Here is a 20593-nt window from a genome sequence, read left to right as displayed (position 1 = left end):
ACCACCCTTCTTTGTCTGATATTTGTAGGCACAAGTTTGCAATAGAAAAACAATGGAAACTCCAGAATACAAAGAAAAAAATAATAAGGCAAGCCCCAAATTATATGCAGCGGAAACAGGACTGGATTTCACTGCTCATGCCCGACATGAAACAACCTGACCTCTCTCTGATATCAGCCTTTGGTCATCTACATGTCTGATACTTACCCCTTCCAATATATCACTCTTGGCCCCCTTGATGCACACAGTTGTGTGCCTGTGGATTGTCAGATACTGACCGCTCCCCTCAAGTGAATATCAGTGCAGAACATTTAGTGCTCTTCATAGGCGCAGAACCCAATGTTCTTATGAAGTGCATGGCCCATTGCTTCCATGGGGTGTTCAGAGATAAGGAATGGCGCTCACTAATATCACACCCAAGTGTCAAATGACATCAAAACTATTTAACGGTGCCCCTGGGGATCAATGCTCAGTACTGACCAGAGGTGAAGAGTAGAGGGGTAGGAAATCGATTGTGACAGGAGAAGAAGGAGAAGGAGCAGGAGGGAGGACGTGTGCATGTGTTGTTTTTGTGAAAGCTTGTAAGTGCCTTTCTCGTAGAGAGTGTATCAGGAGGCTTGAGTTGAAGAAGTTTAACTAGTTGTGGGACATCTTTTGAATCAGTTAGAACAAAGCTCTGTGTAGAGAGAGCTACTCCCTAGAGACTGTCTAGAGTTCAGCTCGTCTGTCCATTTTTGGGTAAATTTTGGTTAGTGCTCCTTTATAAAATGTTATTATCTGCTTTTCTCATTCTAAGGAGGTCCTGTATGTTGGCCTTTCGTTCAATGCTGAGCAGGTCCCAGCCCAAGAAAAGTACATAATGAGGACATACATCCTAGAAGCTTCACGTGAGCTAACGATGTCCACCTCAAGAATCGGGTCAGACCTGACTTTATCTTTCAATCTGTAACAGGAAAGGACTTTACGTTCTGGACCTATTTTACAAGCAGCATCCAAGCAAGGTGTGCTCGATACAGGAGGTTCCCCACTGGGGTTTGTTTTCCAACACAGGTGAGGGGAAAAGTATGGCCGTTTAACAGAACATCACAACACCTTTTGCACTGTTTTCCCATCCAAAAGAAAAAGAAGCAACAGTCAGGAACAGCGGTTTTCGATCTTCTTTCATCATATCTTTCTCCTGTCTAATGTCAAACTTGTCAACATTTTCATGGCTGGGTTTGACCGTGCAGTTGTCAAACAGACCTGTTGCTAAAAACATACATAAAGCGGGCTTTGGTACTACCCCTTTCAATCACCAGCTACCTTCGATAAGATTGTTTCAGTCATTCTCTGGATACTTCGTCAATCACATCTCTCCCAGCCCAGTGGTCTTTTGGATTTTGCAACTACAGTATTTTGTCTGCTCTTGCCGACATCCCTCAAGTATCCTGCTCTAATGTGGTAACGCTGCATGCTTTAGCAAATCAAACCCAATACGTGGTATTTTTTTCCAGCCCGAGTGTATTCAGTCCAAGAATTGTAGGCATGTGGATATTTTCAACCGCCTGCGCATTCTCACAATCAGATTATAAAACACATACATCAGAGACATATTAACAGATAATTAAATTGGAACTTACCATGTTTCTGGGCCACTTGGCCTATGTTAAACTGGTGTTCTGATTTGCAGTGAGAAAAGGTTTCTTCCGCAGAAATGAACAGCCTAGAAAAAATACATTTAAAAGGTAGCTTAAGATGATTAATGCAATTTATCAGATTAATCCCCCCGCCTTAGTCCAGATAAGACCCAGAATTTCTTCTGTTTTTTTTTTTTACCTTACACAACAGAACCAAAGGAAATGGACTTTATAACAGAAGAGCGGGTAAGAAAATACAGACCACATCCCAGTTTTTAAATGACATCTAATATGTTCTCCACTCTCAATATGAAAACAGCTGATAATCTATTCAAATGTCTTCTACTTTGGAATGTCTGATGGAGTCACATGGTAGCATGGCTGTCAAGTGTGGAATGACCCGGTCAGCTAGGACTGGATTGCTTCTTGAAATGTCTCAAAGATCTTGGCTTCACTAATAGGGATGGTTTTGACAGGCAAAAAACCAGCTTAAGTAGGGGTGTCCTATCTTTACTTGGTTATAATATTGCCTAAGGTATTAGTATAACATTTGTATGCTGAATACAACCCATACCAGCAGAATGTTTCTTTAGCAATCAGGATAACATAATGGAAATATTGTAATGGTGAAACCTAGTGGAATGCATTTTCAGATCAGACTGTCATTTTCTAACATTGAATTCAGACATCTATGTGGATGGAAAATTCTTCAACATGACAGATGTGTCCGTGGTTGGTTCCATTTGTCTCATGATATTTTGGTCACTGGTCACCATGTTCCCCATAATCCATATTTTAATATCACAATCTTTACGCATGACACTTCTTGAGAGGCTGTCAGATAAAACAAACCTTAAAGGACAGTCAAACAAAACGAAGCACAAGCAGTCGCTTAACGCAATTATAACCACATAAACAAACAAAATTGGTGGGCAGTAGATATATGTTCATATATATTAGTAAGTTACAGTGCCTTTTCCTAGCAACTGTTATAAAAGGGTACATCACCGTGCATATTCAACAGTTAAAGCGTCACTGGTACAACATTTCTTGGATGGGCACCCGGGGCCACAAAACTTTTTAACCTGATGTTGCACTCCTTTATTTGGCTGCTCATTGCTTTTGCTATACGAGCTACGGTAATGTTAAATTATATGTACACAATAAACAGCTGTATATTAGAGCGAAAACTCTTAATACAATGCTTACTGGATTCCACAGTAATCTGCCCGTAAATCCAATCAAATTATATGGTTTTTGCGCATACTGACACTCATCAAACGGGGTGGAGTGTGCAGTATAATGGGAATAGTGCACGGAGGAAAGCGTTAATTAGCTAAGGCAGTGTTGATGATTGAAAATGCATGCAGAACACCCTTATACCATGTTAAGATAGCCGATGACCTTGTGATGCTTACTTTTGCCACTCCTAATAGACAACATGTTATGTGTTACCAAGGTGTTGTGTTTACTGTACCAGGTCAAAGCATGTGGATTGGGGGAGGGGGGGGGGGGGGAGACATACCATGTCTTAAAAGAAATCAAGGCACACAATTCAACAAAAAGCATTTTTAAGAAATCCTATAATAGCTGTAAAAATGTAACATTTTTTCTTTGCATCGGCTACCCAATGGACAGTAGCTGAATGGAGTAGTCCATCTCTACACGCTAAGTAATCACAAATCCATGACATTGATAGAAATTATCTCCACCAATAAAACATAATTTGAGAGTGCAGAAGCCCAATTTGCTTGGAAGGATTTTCAGTATATTTCCTGTTGCTATCCAATGTAGCCACCTGCAATTATTGGTTTAGAAAATTTGACAAAAAGGCATCCTCTCTCGTATACCTCTAATATGAACAAATAATGATTTTGGGATATTTTATGCAGAATCAGAGGCTACCCAAGCAATGTTAAGTTATACAACAATAAGTGATCAAATGGTAGTTCTTCATTTAAGCTACTTCAGCTACTCCACATGACTTTTTGTAATGTCAGCCTTGATAAGAGCAATAAACATATTGCCAGGAGTTGAGCGGCAATTAATCAAAATCACCCAGAAGTTAGAATGATGGAAGATAACAATTATCTCAAGGAAGCAATCAGAGGTATATCCTACAATAGCACTTGCTGTGTTAAGGTTGCTCACTAGAACAATCAGCAAACATTCACTTGAGTGGATTCTCTTTTGACTTCCTTGCTAGTTTAGGATGCCACTTGTAGCACATATAACCTTCTAGACTGGTCATTGTCGACAATGATCCTCATGGCAAGATTATATGTCAATATTACTAGTTGTCCACAATACGGATTTCATCAAGCATTACCACCTGCGAAATCCCATGAAAGGATTTTAATTAACTTTGTATTTTCCAGGTCACTGCTCTAGCTTTAATATCAGTGCTTTATTATGAACGTGTCACTACAGGTGCATACCTGCCAAGTTTCCCAGGTCCATGACGGATGCCCTGATCCAGTGCAGGTTTTTGTTCTTTGAATTTTGGGACTTGTAGCCCTGTGTTTTTAATTAACTAAACAAGACTACAAGTCCCAGAATTCAAAGAAAAAGCCTGGACTGGAGCAGCACATCACGCATGGACCTGGAAAACATGGCAGGGCTGCACATGTATGCCTTACCATACAGTGATGTGTTAAATACCCGAATCTCAATTAGTTTTTACCTCAATACAAAGTGTACATTAACTTTAACATGTCTGTAAAGTTGTGTAGTAAGAAGCATACATTTCAGAAAGCAGCGAACACAGTATTTATGTATCTATAGGTCTCATTCAAGGTCTTCTTCCATTCCTTCTCCAAAGAAGACTCTGCCTCCTGCTCATTACAACACTGAACATAATTAGCTTGCTCTAGTACTGTTTTGTGTTTGTTAACAGTTTGTTTTGAAAAGTCCAAAATGTTGTTTGGTTAGGAGATGATGGGATACTAGACTGGTTGGGTAGGTAGGAATGGGATACTTCTAGATAACGGACAGTGTGGATAAATCTATGGTTTAGAGCACGCGGGCTCCAGAAATAGTGTGGAAATGGGGAAGTGCTGATAATCTAAGCACAGACTCTTGGAAGACTAAATGTGTGAGAGGGAGGGAGAGGCCTCATGATCCTGCAACCCTGGCAGCTTCAGAAGACTTTACAGGCTACCTACCTGAAGCAAAATCTGAATGCGGGGGGGGGGGGGGGTGTTTGGTTGCAAGTGCAAAATGCCTTCCCTCCCCCCTCCGCAAGATCAGTTCGAAAAATACTTGAGGGCAGCCCTGCCCTGCTTTATGTTTCCTTTGCACAACCGTCCAAAGGATGAGCTGCAGGAACAAGACCAGCAGACTCTTTTTCCTGCCTACCCGTGTATGCATGTACAATATAAACACTGAGAATAGCAAGTCTCATTTGAAAGGCTCCTGCTCACACTATGTATATCCGGGCAAATATTTGAAAGAATTGGTGGGACTCGCTAATAAGGATGGGAAATGGTCCTTAACTTTACATGGTACCTTTGATATAGAAATACTAGGGAATTTACTAAAGAAACTGAAGGACCGAAAAATAAGACATTTCAGAGCATGCTCTTCCTACAACTGCATTAGGAGGCCCATAAACGAAAGCACAATTCCCAAGTCTGTGGTATGAAAAATATCCAGGAGAAGTTGGAGTATCAAATCAGTCATCTTAGACTCAGAGTTATGGTTTGTACTCCAGCTCCATCTCTTCCCCCAAATCACTGAACTAAAAGAAAAGGAATACGAAAGTGAGAACCCCAGCTACGAGGACCGGCTAGATATTTACCCCATGCCGGCCGAGGCAAGGGGTGCAGACACAGATGCACCTTGAAACGGAGCAGCATCTGTGGGGGGGACCGGCATGTGGAGCACCAGGTGGTAACACATAAGTGAGCACTGAGATGAGACTGACCAGCTGACAGTAAAGTGCTCGATAGAGAAGTGTGGCTGACTGGACAAGATGTAGAGTCCACCTCTGTGGATTGGCTTTGAACAAGAGTCCTATCCGCCCCTGTGCAGCGCCAAGACCCCCAAGAGTGCAGACCCACACTTACTAGAGAAAGCATAAAATATACGGCAGACAGGTGGCACCATTCTAGTGACGCGGATGATGAAGGACCCTCCCGGTGGGTTCCAGACACCTTTCTTCCCTTAAGGAACTACCCCACAACCAGAGGTACAAGTATGGTCCTCATTTGTTGTTGGAACCTCCCCAGCTCCAATCTAACGAGCATGAAGAAGAAATTTCCCAGTATTTGAGAGAACCCTACCCAGTTTCAAGAGGAGCTACAGAGTGTGTTTGAGGTATATTGACCAAACTGGGTGTATGTGAATCAGTTACTGCAACTGTTGATTCACACATGAAGTAAGACATAGTCTGGTGGTAACGTCAGCCTGTCTAAGGATTTATCCTGGTAATAATGGAGTACTGAACAGTGCAAAAGATGTGGTGTCGAATGGGATTGCAGATGTGTGTCCGGTGAAAGCCGATTGGACTTAGATCTCGAGCGGTAAGCAAAATAAGTGGGAAGCAACTGCAGATTACTTACATAGAATAAAATATGTGTTTGAAAGGTACTTGAGCAAAGCCTGCTCAAGGGGAATGATGCAGGGAGTTTTAGCTGTGGCTTTTGTACAGGGATTACTATAGAATTTAAGAAGATAGTTAATGACTATTTACATTGGATGGCAGACAAAGAAATTGGTCCAGTTAGTAACTGTTGCCAATCACTGCATGGCTTCACAAGAAAGAAAGAAAAAATGTTGAATCAAAGCTGATGTTTCTGAAATTTCAGAAGATGCAGATAACAGTAAAGGGAGTGTGGAGGGGAAGCCCTCAAAAGAGGAAGCACAGAGGAGAAGAGAAAGTAGGACAGACTGGAGGGAGAGAAAGGTGAGGGGACAGAAGGTGCTGAAGGAAGGCCCCAGGCGAGGGAAGTCTTTGCTTCACCTGTGGTCAACTGGGGCACTGACAAAAGGACTGCCCTAACATTGCATCCAGTGAGGCAGGTCACCCTGATCAGTATGAGTTTCACAAGATCACTATCACGAATTGTCGGACAACCTAAGAGGTTCTGACCCAGTCATGAATACACTAATTCCTATAGATCAGAAATGCCCATATGTAGATTGCTTTCTTTAAGGTAAACATATGGTCTGCTATAAAGGCTTTTGAACTTCTTGCGTTGGGCATGTCCATAGACACAGTGTTTATTTATAACTAACAAGTTCCTCTTCTTATATTTCCCGTCTTTTTCTCTGGAACAGGTTGATAAACATTTTTTTTTTTACTTATCCTAAACTTATTGGGTTGCAACATTTTGTGCAAGCTCAACTGCATCAACTTTTACATCCATGATGGTGTATACCTAAACATACCCACCAATGTGAGAACAAAGATCTTGCTCTTCTAAGTAGAAACACAAAATCGTCAGTTCAGTAAGACTAAAACTGCCATGTCTCCTGAATTAACCAAGTTGCTTTCCCAGGTACCCTTCATGTTGTGGTCCACAGGGGTCAATGATGTGGGGTTCATACCTGCAATGCAAACATTAAATCAGATCGACCCTCAGAAAAAGTTATCCTGAATCCCCAATAATCATTGAAAACTGAGGCAGGATAAGGAATTTGTCTAGTAACAGCAGATATGATTTAACAAGGTGTCTTACTACCTATCGTTAGTACTGATCTTGCTGATACGCAAAGTCAAAATGTGTAAATTCATCCAAGGTCATAAGGCAATTAATAATTTGGTTATCCAAAGTTTCCCTATAGTCCCCAATCCTGCCACCATCTTTCCTGCATCCTGCAAATGCCCAATGGGATACAATGGTAGGCCTTTGCTCTGCCTTCCTTTACATCCCATTACACAGAGTAAGTTCCTCTTCACATTCACATTCAGAGGATTTTTGTGGCAAAAGCATTCTGAGGATTTTTGTGACAAAAGCTCCTTCAAGGATTTAGAGTGTTCCCCTCAAACTTTTCTCAATCCTAAGAGAAAGATGGTGAGACATTGGTTGGTTCCACTTTGGTTTAGTACGTTGCATTGTTGGCATCTGTTACACTAGATCACTGCAAGGTGGTCTCCATCTACCTCCTCACTGAACTGGATAACAAGGGTCATAACATTGCAAGGAAATATTACAGGTGTACCTTCCCCTAGTACAGTACCTTGACGGTGAAATTGCTGCTGGCAAACATAACTAATCATCCAGCTGAGGGAAGCCATCTGTAAGTTGCCTCATCCCGTTTCCCAGGTACATACTTTTCTGGGTAGGCAGTGGATCCAAAGGTTGCTGGAACGGCAAAGCCCTTGAAAGACTATGTTAGAAAAGATAGCCCTGCACCATTGCAGTGGTCTAGAGAAGCCGAACATGCATTTGTTGAATTCCAGGAGGCACCGACTTCCGCACCTGTCTTACGACTGCCTGATTATGCTAAACCTTCAACTTTGTACTGTCATGAACATAATGATTTTGCTTTCGGTGTATTTGTTCAAACCATGGAGATCAGAAAAAGCCTGTGGCGTACAAGTCCTCAACCCTAGAGACAGTGGTGGCAGGGCTCCCACCATGGTCACACTCTGTAGCTGCAGATGAAAATCTTGAGCTCCCATTTAATTATTAAATTACCACACACTGTTGTTGTTCTCATCCTCACCACAAAGATTCAAAACATGTCTACAGACAGATTGTCTCGCTATGAGATTTTATTTTTGCCAGCTTCTCACATTATCCTTGCCTACTTCCCCACCCGCAATCCTGCTTCATCAATGCCTACCCCGAGGAGGGACAGTCTCATCACTGTCTTCTTGTCGCTGTCCAAGTTACCAAGCCCATGTTTGTTTCACAGATGTACCCATTGCCAACTGCGAGCTAAAGAATTTTATTAATAGGTCCTTTCTCAGAAGTAATGATGGTGTTCAGGTCGAAGGCAACACTGTATGTCCTGTATATCATATCATGGAGCGTTGTTGCTTGTGAACAAGTAGATGAGCAGGTCGCCCTCACCAGTGCATCCGTTCCAGCCAAAGTAAAGACCGTGCTTGCATTTGGAATAACATGTGACTTTGGATACAATGGGGGATTTGGCCCTCTGCTGGAACCACTATCAAGAATAGCCAGCATGTTCAAAATCTTCCCAGTGTATTACATTTACCAAAGAAGAGGGCAGAAGTTAAGTATGCTGCACATCAGGACCCTCCTAATGAGGCTTTCAGTTGAAAGGCTTTGCCTGGCTCAGCCACTAAAGGTGCAGCTTTGTCTAAAAATGCTGATGTTGCCATTAATGTAATAATAACAGATTTATATCCTTTGCACTCACTGATAGAATGGTCTCTGTTGCAAGAGCAGGCCTCTGAAACCGAGAAGCAATAATGGATCAAGCAGAGATGTGATAGAGACAGAAACGGGCATGAAGTCACCCCAAATGTTCTACTCCCCAAACCTTTCACAGTTATATAATGGAGCAGCCCATGTAGGCAGGCACAGCAACCCATTGGTATGCACAATTATTTTCCTCTATGGCCCCATAAAGCTGGAAAAGGAATCAAGACAACCTCCGCTCCTCGCCCTCCCTGTCCCCCAACCCCTGTGGTCACCGCAAGATTAATTATATCTAAATTCCGAGGTGCACATCCTATTCCTGCATTTTTGTGATTGTCTGTACGTTTTCATGTTGGGTGGAAGCGTACCCATGCACCAGAGCAGATGCCATTGCAGAAGCAAAGAGCTTATTAGAAATTCCATTAACTGGTTTAAATACCGAATCAAGTTTCAATTGATCAAGGAACACATGTCAGATTAACAGTAGTGCAGGAGGCTTGCAAAAGTTTAGGGATAGATAAGCATTTTAAATATGTGCACCACCCAGAATCAGTAGCAAGGCAGACTAAAAAAAAAAAAAAAATAGCAAAAGGCATGCCCTTAACACTAAAGTTTCTCAGAGCAGTACGCACTGAGAAAACTGAACTGAACTGCTACAAGATTATCATTCGGTGACCAATGATTTTGCTCTCAAACTCGCTAGTCTTGGATGAAAAGTTGGAGTTACAAATGCCCACCTCCTTGCCTGCACCTCTGCAGCAACACAATGATGCCCCCATCACGCCTCATCGTTACTGCCTCCGTCCAAAGTAAGTAGCCCTCACTAGGATACTAGATCCCTCAGTGGGTCTAGCCTGCAGTCTCTGCCACTACCCTAGGCTTCTGGTTGATTATGGGATACATTGATGCTATGGAATGGGGAGGCCTAGCTGTCCGAACAACTACAATGTGCTGTTGCTTCAGAAATACAGCCAAACTATTAACCTCTCTTCTTGCTGGATCTCACATGCCTGTGATGAGGGAGGAACCAAGCCTTTGGTCAGAGAGAAATATTTTCTTGTTTTACCAAAAGCAGAGACTGCCTGAATGTGCCAGCATTTCTACTCAGTCTTATTCAGGACTCGAAACAGACACCAACCCCCCCCCCCCCCCCAAGGACATTACCAAGCCAATGTCGCCCACCTCACAAGGCCTATGAGGCGATGTAATCGGCGTCGTAGGCCTATGAGGCAAAGTTATCAGCGCCGAACCGGCACCCTCAGCCGGATAAAAAGGCATGCACGGCGCCGACTTATAAGGGACCAGGGAGCCAAATGTGAATGCCAAAGGACCCGTAGGAACAGCCGGTGCACCAGCAGGGGCCATAGCATTGAACATGTTAAACATGGCATTAAAAAATGCAGCCGGATCCGTTCTCGGAGCAGGGAAGGCAGGGTACCGCTGATCTTCCTGCAGCACTTGCACCGGCTGGGCATCAGAATCCTGCACCCCAGGCGAAAAGCGTTGACTCTCTTGGGGTGCAACCACTTCGAAAACCAATGGCACCGTAGAAGCCTGAGGGCTTTGAGGCTGTGGAGTCACTGTAGGACTAACCTCCCACGTCACACAGCGCCGTCTAGCTGGAGACCTGAATCGTGAACGACCTCTAGCTGAACGACGCCGAGAGTCGGCGCCGCTTCCTATGCTTCTTCAAAGAAGTATGTGAAGACGATCTGCAATGACTTCTGTGCCCTTTCTTCGCCTTAGCCTGAAAGAGTTTGGCTTCTCTCTCCTTCAGCGCCTTCAGATTCATGCTTTGGCAGGACACACACTCCTCCACGTCATGCTCCGAACTTAGGCACCAAAGGCAGTCATCGTGAGGGTCCGACATGCGATCCCCGCACTCCCAACAAGGTTTAAACCACAACTTCCTAGGACATTATAACCAGAGACAAAAAGGACACCTTCGAAACAGTAACTAGAGCTTGGAGAAAACCATTAGTGTCGAAGGCACAGAAAAAAGGGAACTAACGCAGGACTAAGGCTGCCACTTCAGCTTTGGCTAGGGGCGTGCCAGTTGTAGATATTTGTAAAGCGGCAACTTGGCTTCCCTTCATACTTTTGCGAAGCACTACTGCTTGGATTCGGAGGTCAGCAGGGATGGCCATTTTGCTTATTCTGTGTTGCAGGATTTCTTGGTGTGACTAGTCAGGCACCCACCTCCAAGTGCAGTACTGCTTTGGGACTCTATTCATAAGGTGAGGAATCCACAGGTAGTTGTATCCATCAGAAGAACAAATTACTTACCTTCGGTAATACTTTTTCTGGTGGATACACTGGCTACCTGTGGATTCCTCACAGTCCCACCCGCCTCCCCATTGCCTGTCTGGTCATACCAAGACTTTTGTATTACAGGTGTATATATATGTTTTGATTAATTTTTATATAAATAATTGTTATAATTATGTTACATCAATATGGTTATATGTATGTATTTATTTGAGCTATTGTGAGGTTGTTTTTCACCTGTTCGCCTCAAAGACAAGTAAAAAATGGGTGAAACTGACGTCAGCACGCCGGCAAGAACCTCTTATTGTGATGGTGACGTCAGACGGAGTCGCGTGCAGAGCCGTGCAATTGTGACGTTCTCGTCGATGTGGAGAGCTGGGAAGAAGATTTTCTGTCGAATGCTGGTGCATTGGGAGAATTCATAAGGTGAGGAATCCACCAGAAAAAGCGTTACCTAAGGTAAGTAACTTGTTCTTCTAGTTCAAACGGTTCATACGTTACTAACACAGTGGAACGCCCTTTGCAAATGATGACTGGTCACCTTTTTTGTTGTTTATTGTTATAGTTGGGCGTTAAACTGGTGGTTAAAGAAGTGCACCTAATGGACAGTGTTAACATGTTTAAAAATGACAAAATAATGAAGTACCAGACTACCACAAAATGTGCCACATAATTTGCCTTTTCTTGCAGCATGATTTATACAACCCTGCCTCATAATTTGGCCCTCCACTGCCACATAATTCCAGTGGCCCTGACCACTGCTAGCAAGTTCTTAAGTGCTTGTGCTCTCTCCTTTAAACACGGCAAAATTGTCTTACACCCTATTGGCACATTCAGTGTACTTCTATTTCCCTAGTAAAGTGGTACTACATGTACCCAGGGCCTGTAAATGAAATGCTACTATTAGGCCTGCATTACTGAACATGCCAACCACTTAAGTAGCCTTTTAAACATGTCTTAGGCCTGCAATTGCAGCCTGTGCATGCAGTTTTAAACTGCCATTTCGGTCTGGTAAAATAAACCTTTTGCCAGACCTAAACTTTCATTTTAAATACATGTAAGTCACCCCTATGGTATTATCTAAATAGGTCAGAGAGCAGGATGCAGTGTATTTTAAACAATTGGACACATACTTTTAACTTTTACATGTCCTGGTAGTGAATAACTCTTAAATATATTTTTCACTATTGCAAGGCCCACCTCTCCCACAGGTTAACAATGGGTTATCTTATTACATTTAATATGTGATAACCTTTAATTGGGAGCAGACAGGAATGATGAATCTTATAATTTAAACCTCTCTTTAATGGTTAACTTGGATTTCAAGTCACAATTCTGAAAATGCCACTTTTAGAAAGTTGGCATTTTCTTGTCCAAACCATTTGGTACCAGCAGCCTGTATCCTGGGTCACATGACTAGGTGTAGCTGGCAGTTGGGCTTTGTGTATTGCTCTCAGAGACAGTGAGACAAAGAAGAATAGGTGTTGGCAGGATGGGCCATCTCTGACATAATTGGGAGGGGGGGAGGCTGTCACCTCCCACACATGCACATCATAATGGCTCTGCCCGAGTACACTCACAAAGGGTTTGATGATCCTAGACAAGCTGGGGGGGCAGGGAGCAACAAAATTCCAAACATGTTTGGGGTGGAAACCTCTAGAATCTTCTCCTACTTCGGAGTGGGAACCAGGAATAAATAAGGGACCCTCAGACCCACCTCTGGACCTGTGGACTTGTAGAAGTCTCAGAAGGACTTATGTGCTGCTTTGCAAGAAGCACTGATACTCTATTGCCCACTGCCCGAGTAACACTGTGGGATGCATCCCCCATGAAGGCATTCCTCAATGATGATGCAGGACTTTGCATCGCAACCTAGCATCTATTCAGTATCGCCGATGCGAGACACTGGTCTTTGTTTCGCAGCCCACGGCTCCTCAGAACTGCGGATGCATAAAGCATCCTTGACGAGGGATCCTGCAACATTCCATAAACCAGGATCACAGTCACCCTGAGCCAGTGACTTTGTTCCGGTTCAGCATGACCAGAAAACCATGATTGCCATTTTGTGCTTCTACACACTGTTTTTACTTAAAACTGCATATCTCCTGTTCTACTGATAGATTTTTGGTGTCACATAATTTATTATTTTTACTTTAATTTTGCTGCATAGATACTGAACACATTGCCTATTAGTTAAGGTCAGCTGCTTTTATGTCAAGCTACCAGAGGGTTAATTTGGGTTGCTTGTTTTTCACCCTGACAAGACTTGTGGTTGCTGCTTGAGTAGGGGTTCACCCACCCCCATGAGAATCTGTGATACACATATCATGGGTGTAGAGGGAAATCTATTATACCCTCATTATCCGTGGGGTGTTTGACACAGACGCTTCCATCAATTAATTAAATTCCAGATCACAAGAACGTTATTTAAAGCTAGGAATGGAGTAATGAATAAGGCATGCTGAGTCTAGCTCTAGGGGAAAAAAAGTGCATCATCAATGTATTGCCTCTTAAGTTCTTCTCATTGTGTTTTTTGTTTTTGTTTTAATTTCCCCCCCAAAATAAGTACTGGCAACAGGTCCATGAGAACTAGTATGTAAGCACCTGCATACGGTTGTGTCTGGATGCATTGTGGATTTATTTGTGTCCGGCCTGGCCCGTTTAGTATTGAAGGGCATTCAGGTTTAGATTTGGGGCCTGCTGGTTTGTGTAGAAGGGGTAAGAGTGTTGTCAGTTTAGATGGACTGGATTTTATTTAGGTGTACCAGTCTGCTGATAGGGGCAACATATATTCGGGAACAGGCAGCTCTTCAGTTCTTTCAATAGTCTGAATAGCTGGTTGACTGAACTGCATTTTGCTCACACTTAAAATGTTAGCAGTGTCTTGTGTTATTGGTAATGTGATGGCTGATGAGTTGTTTGTTAGAGCCTGACTGTATATTACAAAAGGGTTGTAGTAAGTCTAGGGAGAACAGAAACTGTTCGCCATTTATCTTTTTGTGCACATACTTCACGGACACTGGCATTTTAGATGAATACTCTTCATCTCTGGGAGTTTCTTACAGTGTGCAACATACACTTGTGATGGTAGCGGTTTTGACAAATTGGTGTTAACATTCTTGTTATTTCCAGTGTTCTATGAAGTGTTGTGTTGAGGGGTGTGTGCTTCTTAGATACTCACACTGGATTAGGAGGTAGTCTATCTATTCAATTTACCTGGGCACAGAATATTAAAATTAATTCTTAAACAGTCCCATCCATCCGCAAACTTCACCTTAATGGATTTAGCAGTCTTATGAATCCATTGAGGTGACGTTTGTGGATGGATCCGACGGTTTAAAAATTAATTCAAATTTTCTGTACATCAATTTTGACTTGCCCGGATCCGCAGGCCCTAGGGATTCTCATAGCATTAGATTAGATATGAACTCTGACTAGTCCATATTGCCAGACTACTTAGGTGTTCCTTCCTTTTTTACTGTCCTGAAGAAGACCCCTCTCATTGATGTACAAATGACACACTTTTCTAGTCAGTCGAAATATCGATGTGTATGTAGCTTTGGCCTGTATCCAAAGGACTCTAGTTGGGTCAACGCAGTTCTTGGAAACTCACCGGGAATGTCCCAACTAAAGAGACTTTATTAACTATATGAATTTGACCAGGCTCTCTCTAATTGAAAGAATGTGAATGCTGCTTTATGTTTCCTCGGTTATATATTATACAACTATTTTTGCACTGATCACGGAGCGCCTTGGCAAAAACTATAGTATACTTGATTGGTGCTATGTTTTCATAAATGGACATCTATGTTTTTAACTCCAGTGTGTGTTTTTGAAATATGTTTTTACCAGCTCTTCTATTCATACATATTGAGAGAATTCAACAGAACCATTTTATGTGATAAGACATCTAGGTACAGATTCTGAGGAACACACAGTAATTCCATTATAAAAAGAAGCCATCTGCATCCTACAGCATTCCTACCACAACCTCTGCCACACATTCCTACATACTGTTTTTTTTTCTGAGTGCATTTTTTAAATGAATGAAGCTGATGAACTAGATGCAAAAATCGACTTTATTGATATTTGGAGAAGAAGTAGAACTGATATAAAACTGGACTTAGATGTTTATTCTGACATTATTAATTATAATTACGGTTAAGCAGTTTACTTTTTGCTAGTTAGCCTGTAACCCAAAAAAAGAAGTATTACATCAGCATTACCTGGTCCGCTGGTGGAGCGAGTCACATTGTGTGATGAAGTAAGCCTGTACAGAAACACAAGCACTGACCTACAGAAAAAGGTACTCAGGCCCAAGGCAAGATCCCAGCACACCAGATCCTGCTTCTCCCGAAGTTTGTGCACACAACTAAACATTTTGAAATTCAAGGGACGACTAAAATCCCTTCTTCTTGTGCAAAGCTTATTGAATGGACAATGACCACCCCACAGCAAAGCACTGGGAATATAGATAATTCAACACACCTCTGCAAGACTGCACAATGCAGGTAGGATCTTTCTTGTGTCCATGCTTATCTAAAATAACTCCTCTTCCTGTACATCCTATTTGTAGTGGACAGGCAAAGTTATAAAAATAAATAATAGTTAATATTAACTGGATTTATTTATAGAGCACTCACGTTCAAAGTGCTTTCACATACAAAGAGATGCTAGAGGCCTAGACATGCAGTCCATTCTGTCCAGACTGGACCAGCAGCTCTGTCTATGATTTTTAAACAAATGCTTGTTTGAACAACTGGTTTTTAAAGCTGATCTAAATAATGCCTAATCAGGTTTAGAATAATGGTTGGGAGGGAGAGAGTTCCATTCCACAAAGACTAGACTAGATGACCTGCGACCGCCAAACCTAAGTTTTTTAAATCTTGTCCACCCAATTAGCTAAGAAGGAGTTAAGAGTCTGTAGGAGGCTGTATCTGGAAATTCTTTTGGATACATGTTGGAGGACTAGGCCATGGATGGCTTTAAAAACCAGACATGTTTTAAAACTGTATTAGTTTTCTCACAAGAGGAGTAGTACTAGGGCTCCTGGGTAATTTATATACCATTCTAGCTGCCACATGTTGTGCCAACTTTAACTTAGCCAAATCCTCCTTAGGCAGGCTGCGATAGATAAAGTTAGCATAATCCAACCGAAAGTCAATTACTGTTGACATGAGTCTTCAAAGCACACACTGAAAAATATGTAATTTCTCAACAGTCTATAGAAAAAAGATGCAAATTGAAATTACTGCATTGATGTGATGTCTCAGTGATAACTGGTTGTCCACAATGAATCACAAGGTTTTTTTTTGCCAAAAGTATTTTGATTGAAAAATACTTTACAAAGCAAAAGAACACGAGATATAATGGTTGATAGTATAGAAGAACATCCAGTACAAAGAAAGAATTATGTAAAGACAGTCAAATAGATGTCTCTAAGGTTTGGTAGGGCACCAAGGAGATAAGGGGCTCCAAGGAAGGGGGGCAAGGACAAGAGTAGAGGTACGGAAAGGGGAGTGTAGGATATTCGGGGAGGGGGTTTCCAGTGTAGGGCAACAAGCTGTTTGGCAGATGTGAGCATGTGGCATATTAATCGCTAGTCTGAGTGTGTCATCGCTTCCAAATGCTGTGGTATAGGAGTCCGGAAGGGAGGTAACCTACTACCCGTTTGATAGGTCTAATGATCTCATTACAATAAGTAGCAAGGAGGGAACATGAACATCGTATGTCACGGAAGTCACCCGGCATTATATTGCATCTCCAGCATAGTGCTGAGGTAGTGGGGTAGAAAGTGCGAAGGCGTGTCGGGGTGTAACACCAACGAGTCATCAATTTGTAGGCTGTCTCATATTGCGATCTGCTTCTATAAATTTTGGGTATATCCCACCACAGCATTTCCCACTGTTTCTAGGAAATTCCCTTCTTAATGACAGACTGCCATTGTGATTGAAATGGGTGTAGTTGTACTTGTGTGAAGTGTTGTAGCACCTGATAGGTGCATGATATCAGGCCCCCTATCCCCTCAAAGGCCCTAACTAGACTTTTGAAAGCAGTGTCTTTTCATATCACCCCTTGTATGTTAGAGGGGTGGAGTGCCTAATGGTGCAGCTGGTAGTATTGTAGGCGGGCAGATTCCAGTATGTGGAAGTCTGATTTGCATTGCTCAAATGACTTAATGTTTTCTCCCTCACAGAGGTCACGAAGGGTCACCCTCCACCCAGCTGGGGAATGAGCAGGCCTGTAGAGTCAGTGCAAAATCAGGGTTAATTGCAAGTGGAGTGTTGGGGGAAGGGAATGTGTTGAGGCCCCGCTTCAGTGCTAATTTGTCCCAAATGTTCAAGACAGTTCTAGTGGGAATCATTATGTAGGCACTTCGTGGTCTTCAATGGTTAAGCAGCCAGGCCAGGTCGCAGAGTGGTTGACAAGCCAGTTCGTGGTCCATACAAAACCAGTGTTTTTCCGCACTCTTCGATGACCCATTCTGAGATGTAGCAAAGCTGTGCTGCCCAGTAGTAGTTGATGAAGTTGGGGACCCCCCTCCTCCCCGGATGAAGGTACTTACATCTTTTTGAAGGCAAGCTATGTCATCACAGGGAATGGGGGTAGGCAGGAACTGGAAAAGGTAGAGGTAGAATGGACATTTTGACTGCGTTGAGTTGGCCCAACAAGGACACATGTAGCTGTCGCCATCTACAAAGGTCATCCAAAACAAACCTCTGATACTCCGGCCAGTTGGCTTGCGTCCAGGTTTTCAGAGAGGGGGTCAAATTGAGTCCCAAGTATGATATGGATTATGGGGCCCACTGGAAAGGGGTAAGAGACTGTAAAGTATGAAGGTCAGAGGTGAGGATGGTGAGGTTTAGAGCTTGGGAGTTGGTCTTATTGATCTTGAAACCAAAGACCAGCTCAAATGTCTGTAGAGCGTGCACAAGAGCAGAGAGCAAGGTGGCAGGTTGGGTGAGAGTAAGCAGAAGATCATCAGCAAAAAGGGCCAGTTTATGAGAACGGCTGCCGAACTGGATGCCTATGATGGTTTCAGTCTGCTGAATAGTGATTGCCAATGGATCAACCACTAAGGCAAAAAGTAAAGTAGAGAGCAGTCAACACTGTTTGGTGCCCCTCGCCAAGTCAATTGGTCGAGTAGGTCATCCATTAATTCAGACTGTAGCTGTGGGAGAAACATAGGAGGCCAGGCTACCAAGATTTTAACAGCGTTCATGGGTTAAGGAAGAAGTCCCATCTCCTGTGGCAGTACCTTTGGGTCTAGAGCAGAGGCTCCACTTGTATTACTACTATTTCAGTTGTATCAGAGTTAAGTTTTAGGTGGTTGATTCTCATCCACCCACAAATGAAACACATAGAGCCTGATTCACAAAGGTAATTACACTTTTGAGTAAGTTTACACTTTGTAGTAAGATTACTACTTTCAGTATTCATAACCTTAGAGCGTGAGGTGTTGTAATGATATCTGTATTGAATCACTGCTCCATCTTGACCACTGACTCCACTTTGCACTTAGTTTAGCTGCACACCACCACCCTGGTGACCACCAGATCCATTTTGATTACAGACTCCATTTTGCCCCTAAGTTAGCTTTAAACACTATACAGGTATTTTTCTGTGCACGTTATGCAATGTGTTTTTTGCTCATGTTTTTACTCGGCGTGTTCTTTCTGATCAAGGGCTACGACACAATATGGAGGAGTCAGAGGGATAAGGATGTACTAGGATGATGTTTATGGTAAAGCAGGGAACGGTTTAGTTTCGGGAGAGCTCCTTGGGATCTCAGCCAGTTCCAATGTGTTTCTTTTGAAATTGACCTGATGTAGCCAGCATTTTGAACAACAATTTACATGACAGGAGGGGTTTTCTAGAATTCTCCTTTCTGGCTTGTTTAAAGTATATAAGAGACTGAAATCAGATTGATCGTGAATGGATTGAACTCGAGCAGGACTAGGACGCTGGTGTCTGTTATTCCCTTGAGGGCAGGTTTCTTTATCTCCACGGTCGACTATGATCACAACCTATTGTTACTGGTAAAGATATTAAGCTAATTCAAGTTTCCCCCATGGTGATGATTTTTTTACTTTATTTTCTGTTTTGCACTGTGCATGAATATATAAATATATATATATATATTTATATATATATATATATAAATATATATATATATATATATATATATATATATATATATATATATATAAATAATTGCTGTTTATAGATTGAAGTAGATTATCCTTAGAGTATGTTTTCAGGATTGTTGTGGTTTCATTTCTGTGATTACTTTTGAACATGCACTTTTGGTTGTACATTTCCAACCTCCTTCTTCTGAGTATTTCCTCTTGGTCTGTAGTGAAGCAAAACAGGTGTCTATTACATGTCACCACCACCTGAGAATAATGCAATTGGCTTATTCTTGTGTGGGTGGGTGATGTCTCTCCCTAAATCCCTTTCTGACCCTCCCTTACTCCCAAACCCCTCTTACTGCTCCATAATCCTATCCACTTTAATAGTAAGTCTGCCCCTTTACAGCCCAATTACCTTGGCCCTTCCCACATTTACTACTAAAATCTGTACTTGTTTAGAGATTCCACATTCCGGCAGAGCACTCCATGCATTTAAGGATATCCAAAAGTTACATTCTGTAGTAAGTTTTTTAGTATGTTTTGCAGTATTAAGAAAATATACTACAAAGTGCAGTTTGAGAATCAGGCCAATAGTGTTTTGAAAACAGTGTTGCAATGAAGCATTGTCCTCTAGGCAAAGTAACATCTGAAGGTCTCCAGTAGTTATACAGCTGGCAGCCTATCTTTTCCAGTTCTTTTATAAGAGGCATTAAATGGGTATGGGGGAACAGCTCGATACCCAGAAGGACTCTGTATTGCACCTTTACCCTTTTGGCTGTATATGGAGGCAACCGCACTATTTGTGTTCTGTTCTTCAGGTACGATTCCAGCCTTACAAGCGAGATACAACAATACCCACAGCCTTAATACGCTGTAGTAGAATTTTATGATCAACAGCGTCCAAAGCTGCAGACAGCTAGAATAATACCAATGCGTGTGTTGGGCCCCTATCCAGATTTGCTCTCAAGTCGTCCATGACAGACAGAATTACTGTTTCATTGTTATGAACAGGACAGAAGCTGGGCTTGTAGTGGGTCCATGTATTTAGTACTCTGCAAGTGGCAATGATTTCTTGTGCCAGATGTCTTTTCAGTACCTTTGTGCAATATGGCAGTAAGAAAATGTGACAAAAATTCTTTAGAATCTTAGCATTGTTTTGAGATGTATCACCATAGCTATTTTAATCAAGAGAGGAATTCAAAACTATGAGTAGTGGTTCAAAATTTATAGGAGTAATCCA

The 20593-nt window shown here is 42.3% G+C and overlaps 1 protein-coding gene across 2 annotated transcripts in view; it reads right to left on the bottom strand.

The window, feature by feature from the left end:
* Nucleotides 1–20593, bottom strand: part of PRMT3 (protein arginine methyltransferase 3) — a 739945-nt gene that overhangs the window by 694779 nt on the left and 24573 nt on the right. For both annotated transcript variants that reach the window (XM_069221933.1, XM_069221934.1), the window contains exon 3: nucleotides 1620–1702. In XM_069221933.1, coding sequence (XP_069078034.1) covers nucleotides 1620–1702 — 83 coding nt within the window. The remainder of the gene's footprint in view (nucleotides 1–1619; nucleotides 1703–20593) is intronic.

The sequence above is a fragment of the Pleurodeles waltl genome, chromosome 3_1, assembly GCF_031143425.1.
Source record: "Pleurodeles waltl isolate 20211129_DDA chromosome 3_1, aPleWal1.hap1.20221129, whole genome shotgun sequence".
In the NCBI taxonomy this organism is placed as follows: Eukaryota; Metazoa; Chordata; class Amphibia; order Caudata; family Salamandridae; genus Pleurodeles; species Pleurodeles waltl.
Note: the sequence above shows the minus strand (reverse complement) of the source record. Positions and strands in the feature narration are given on the sequence as shown.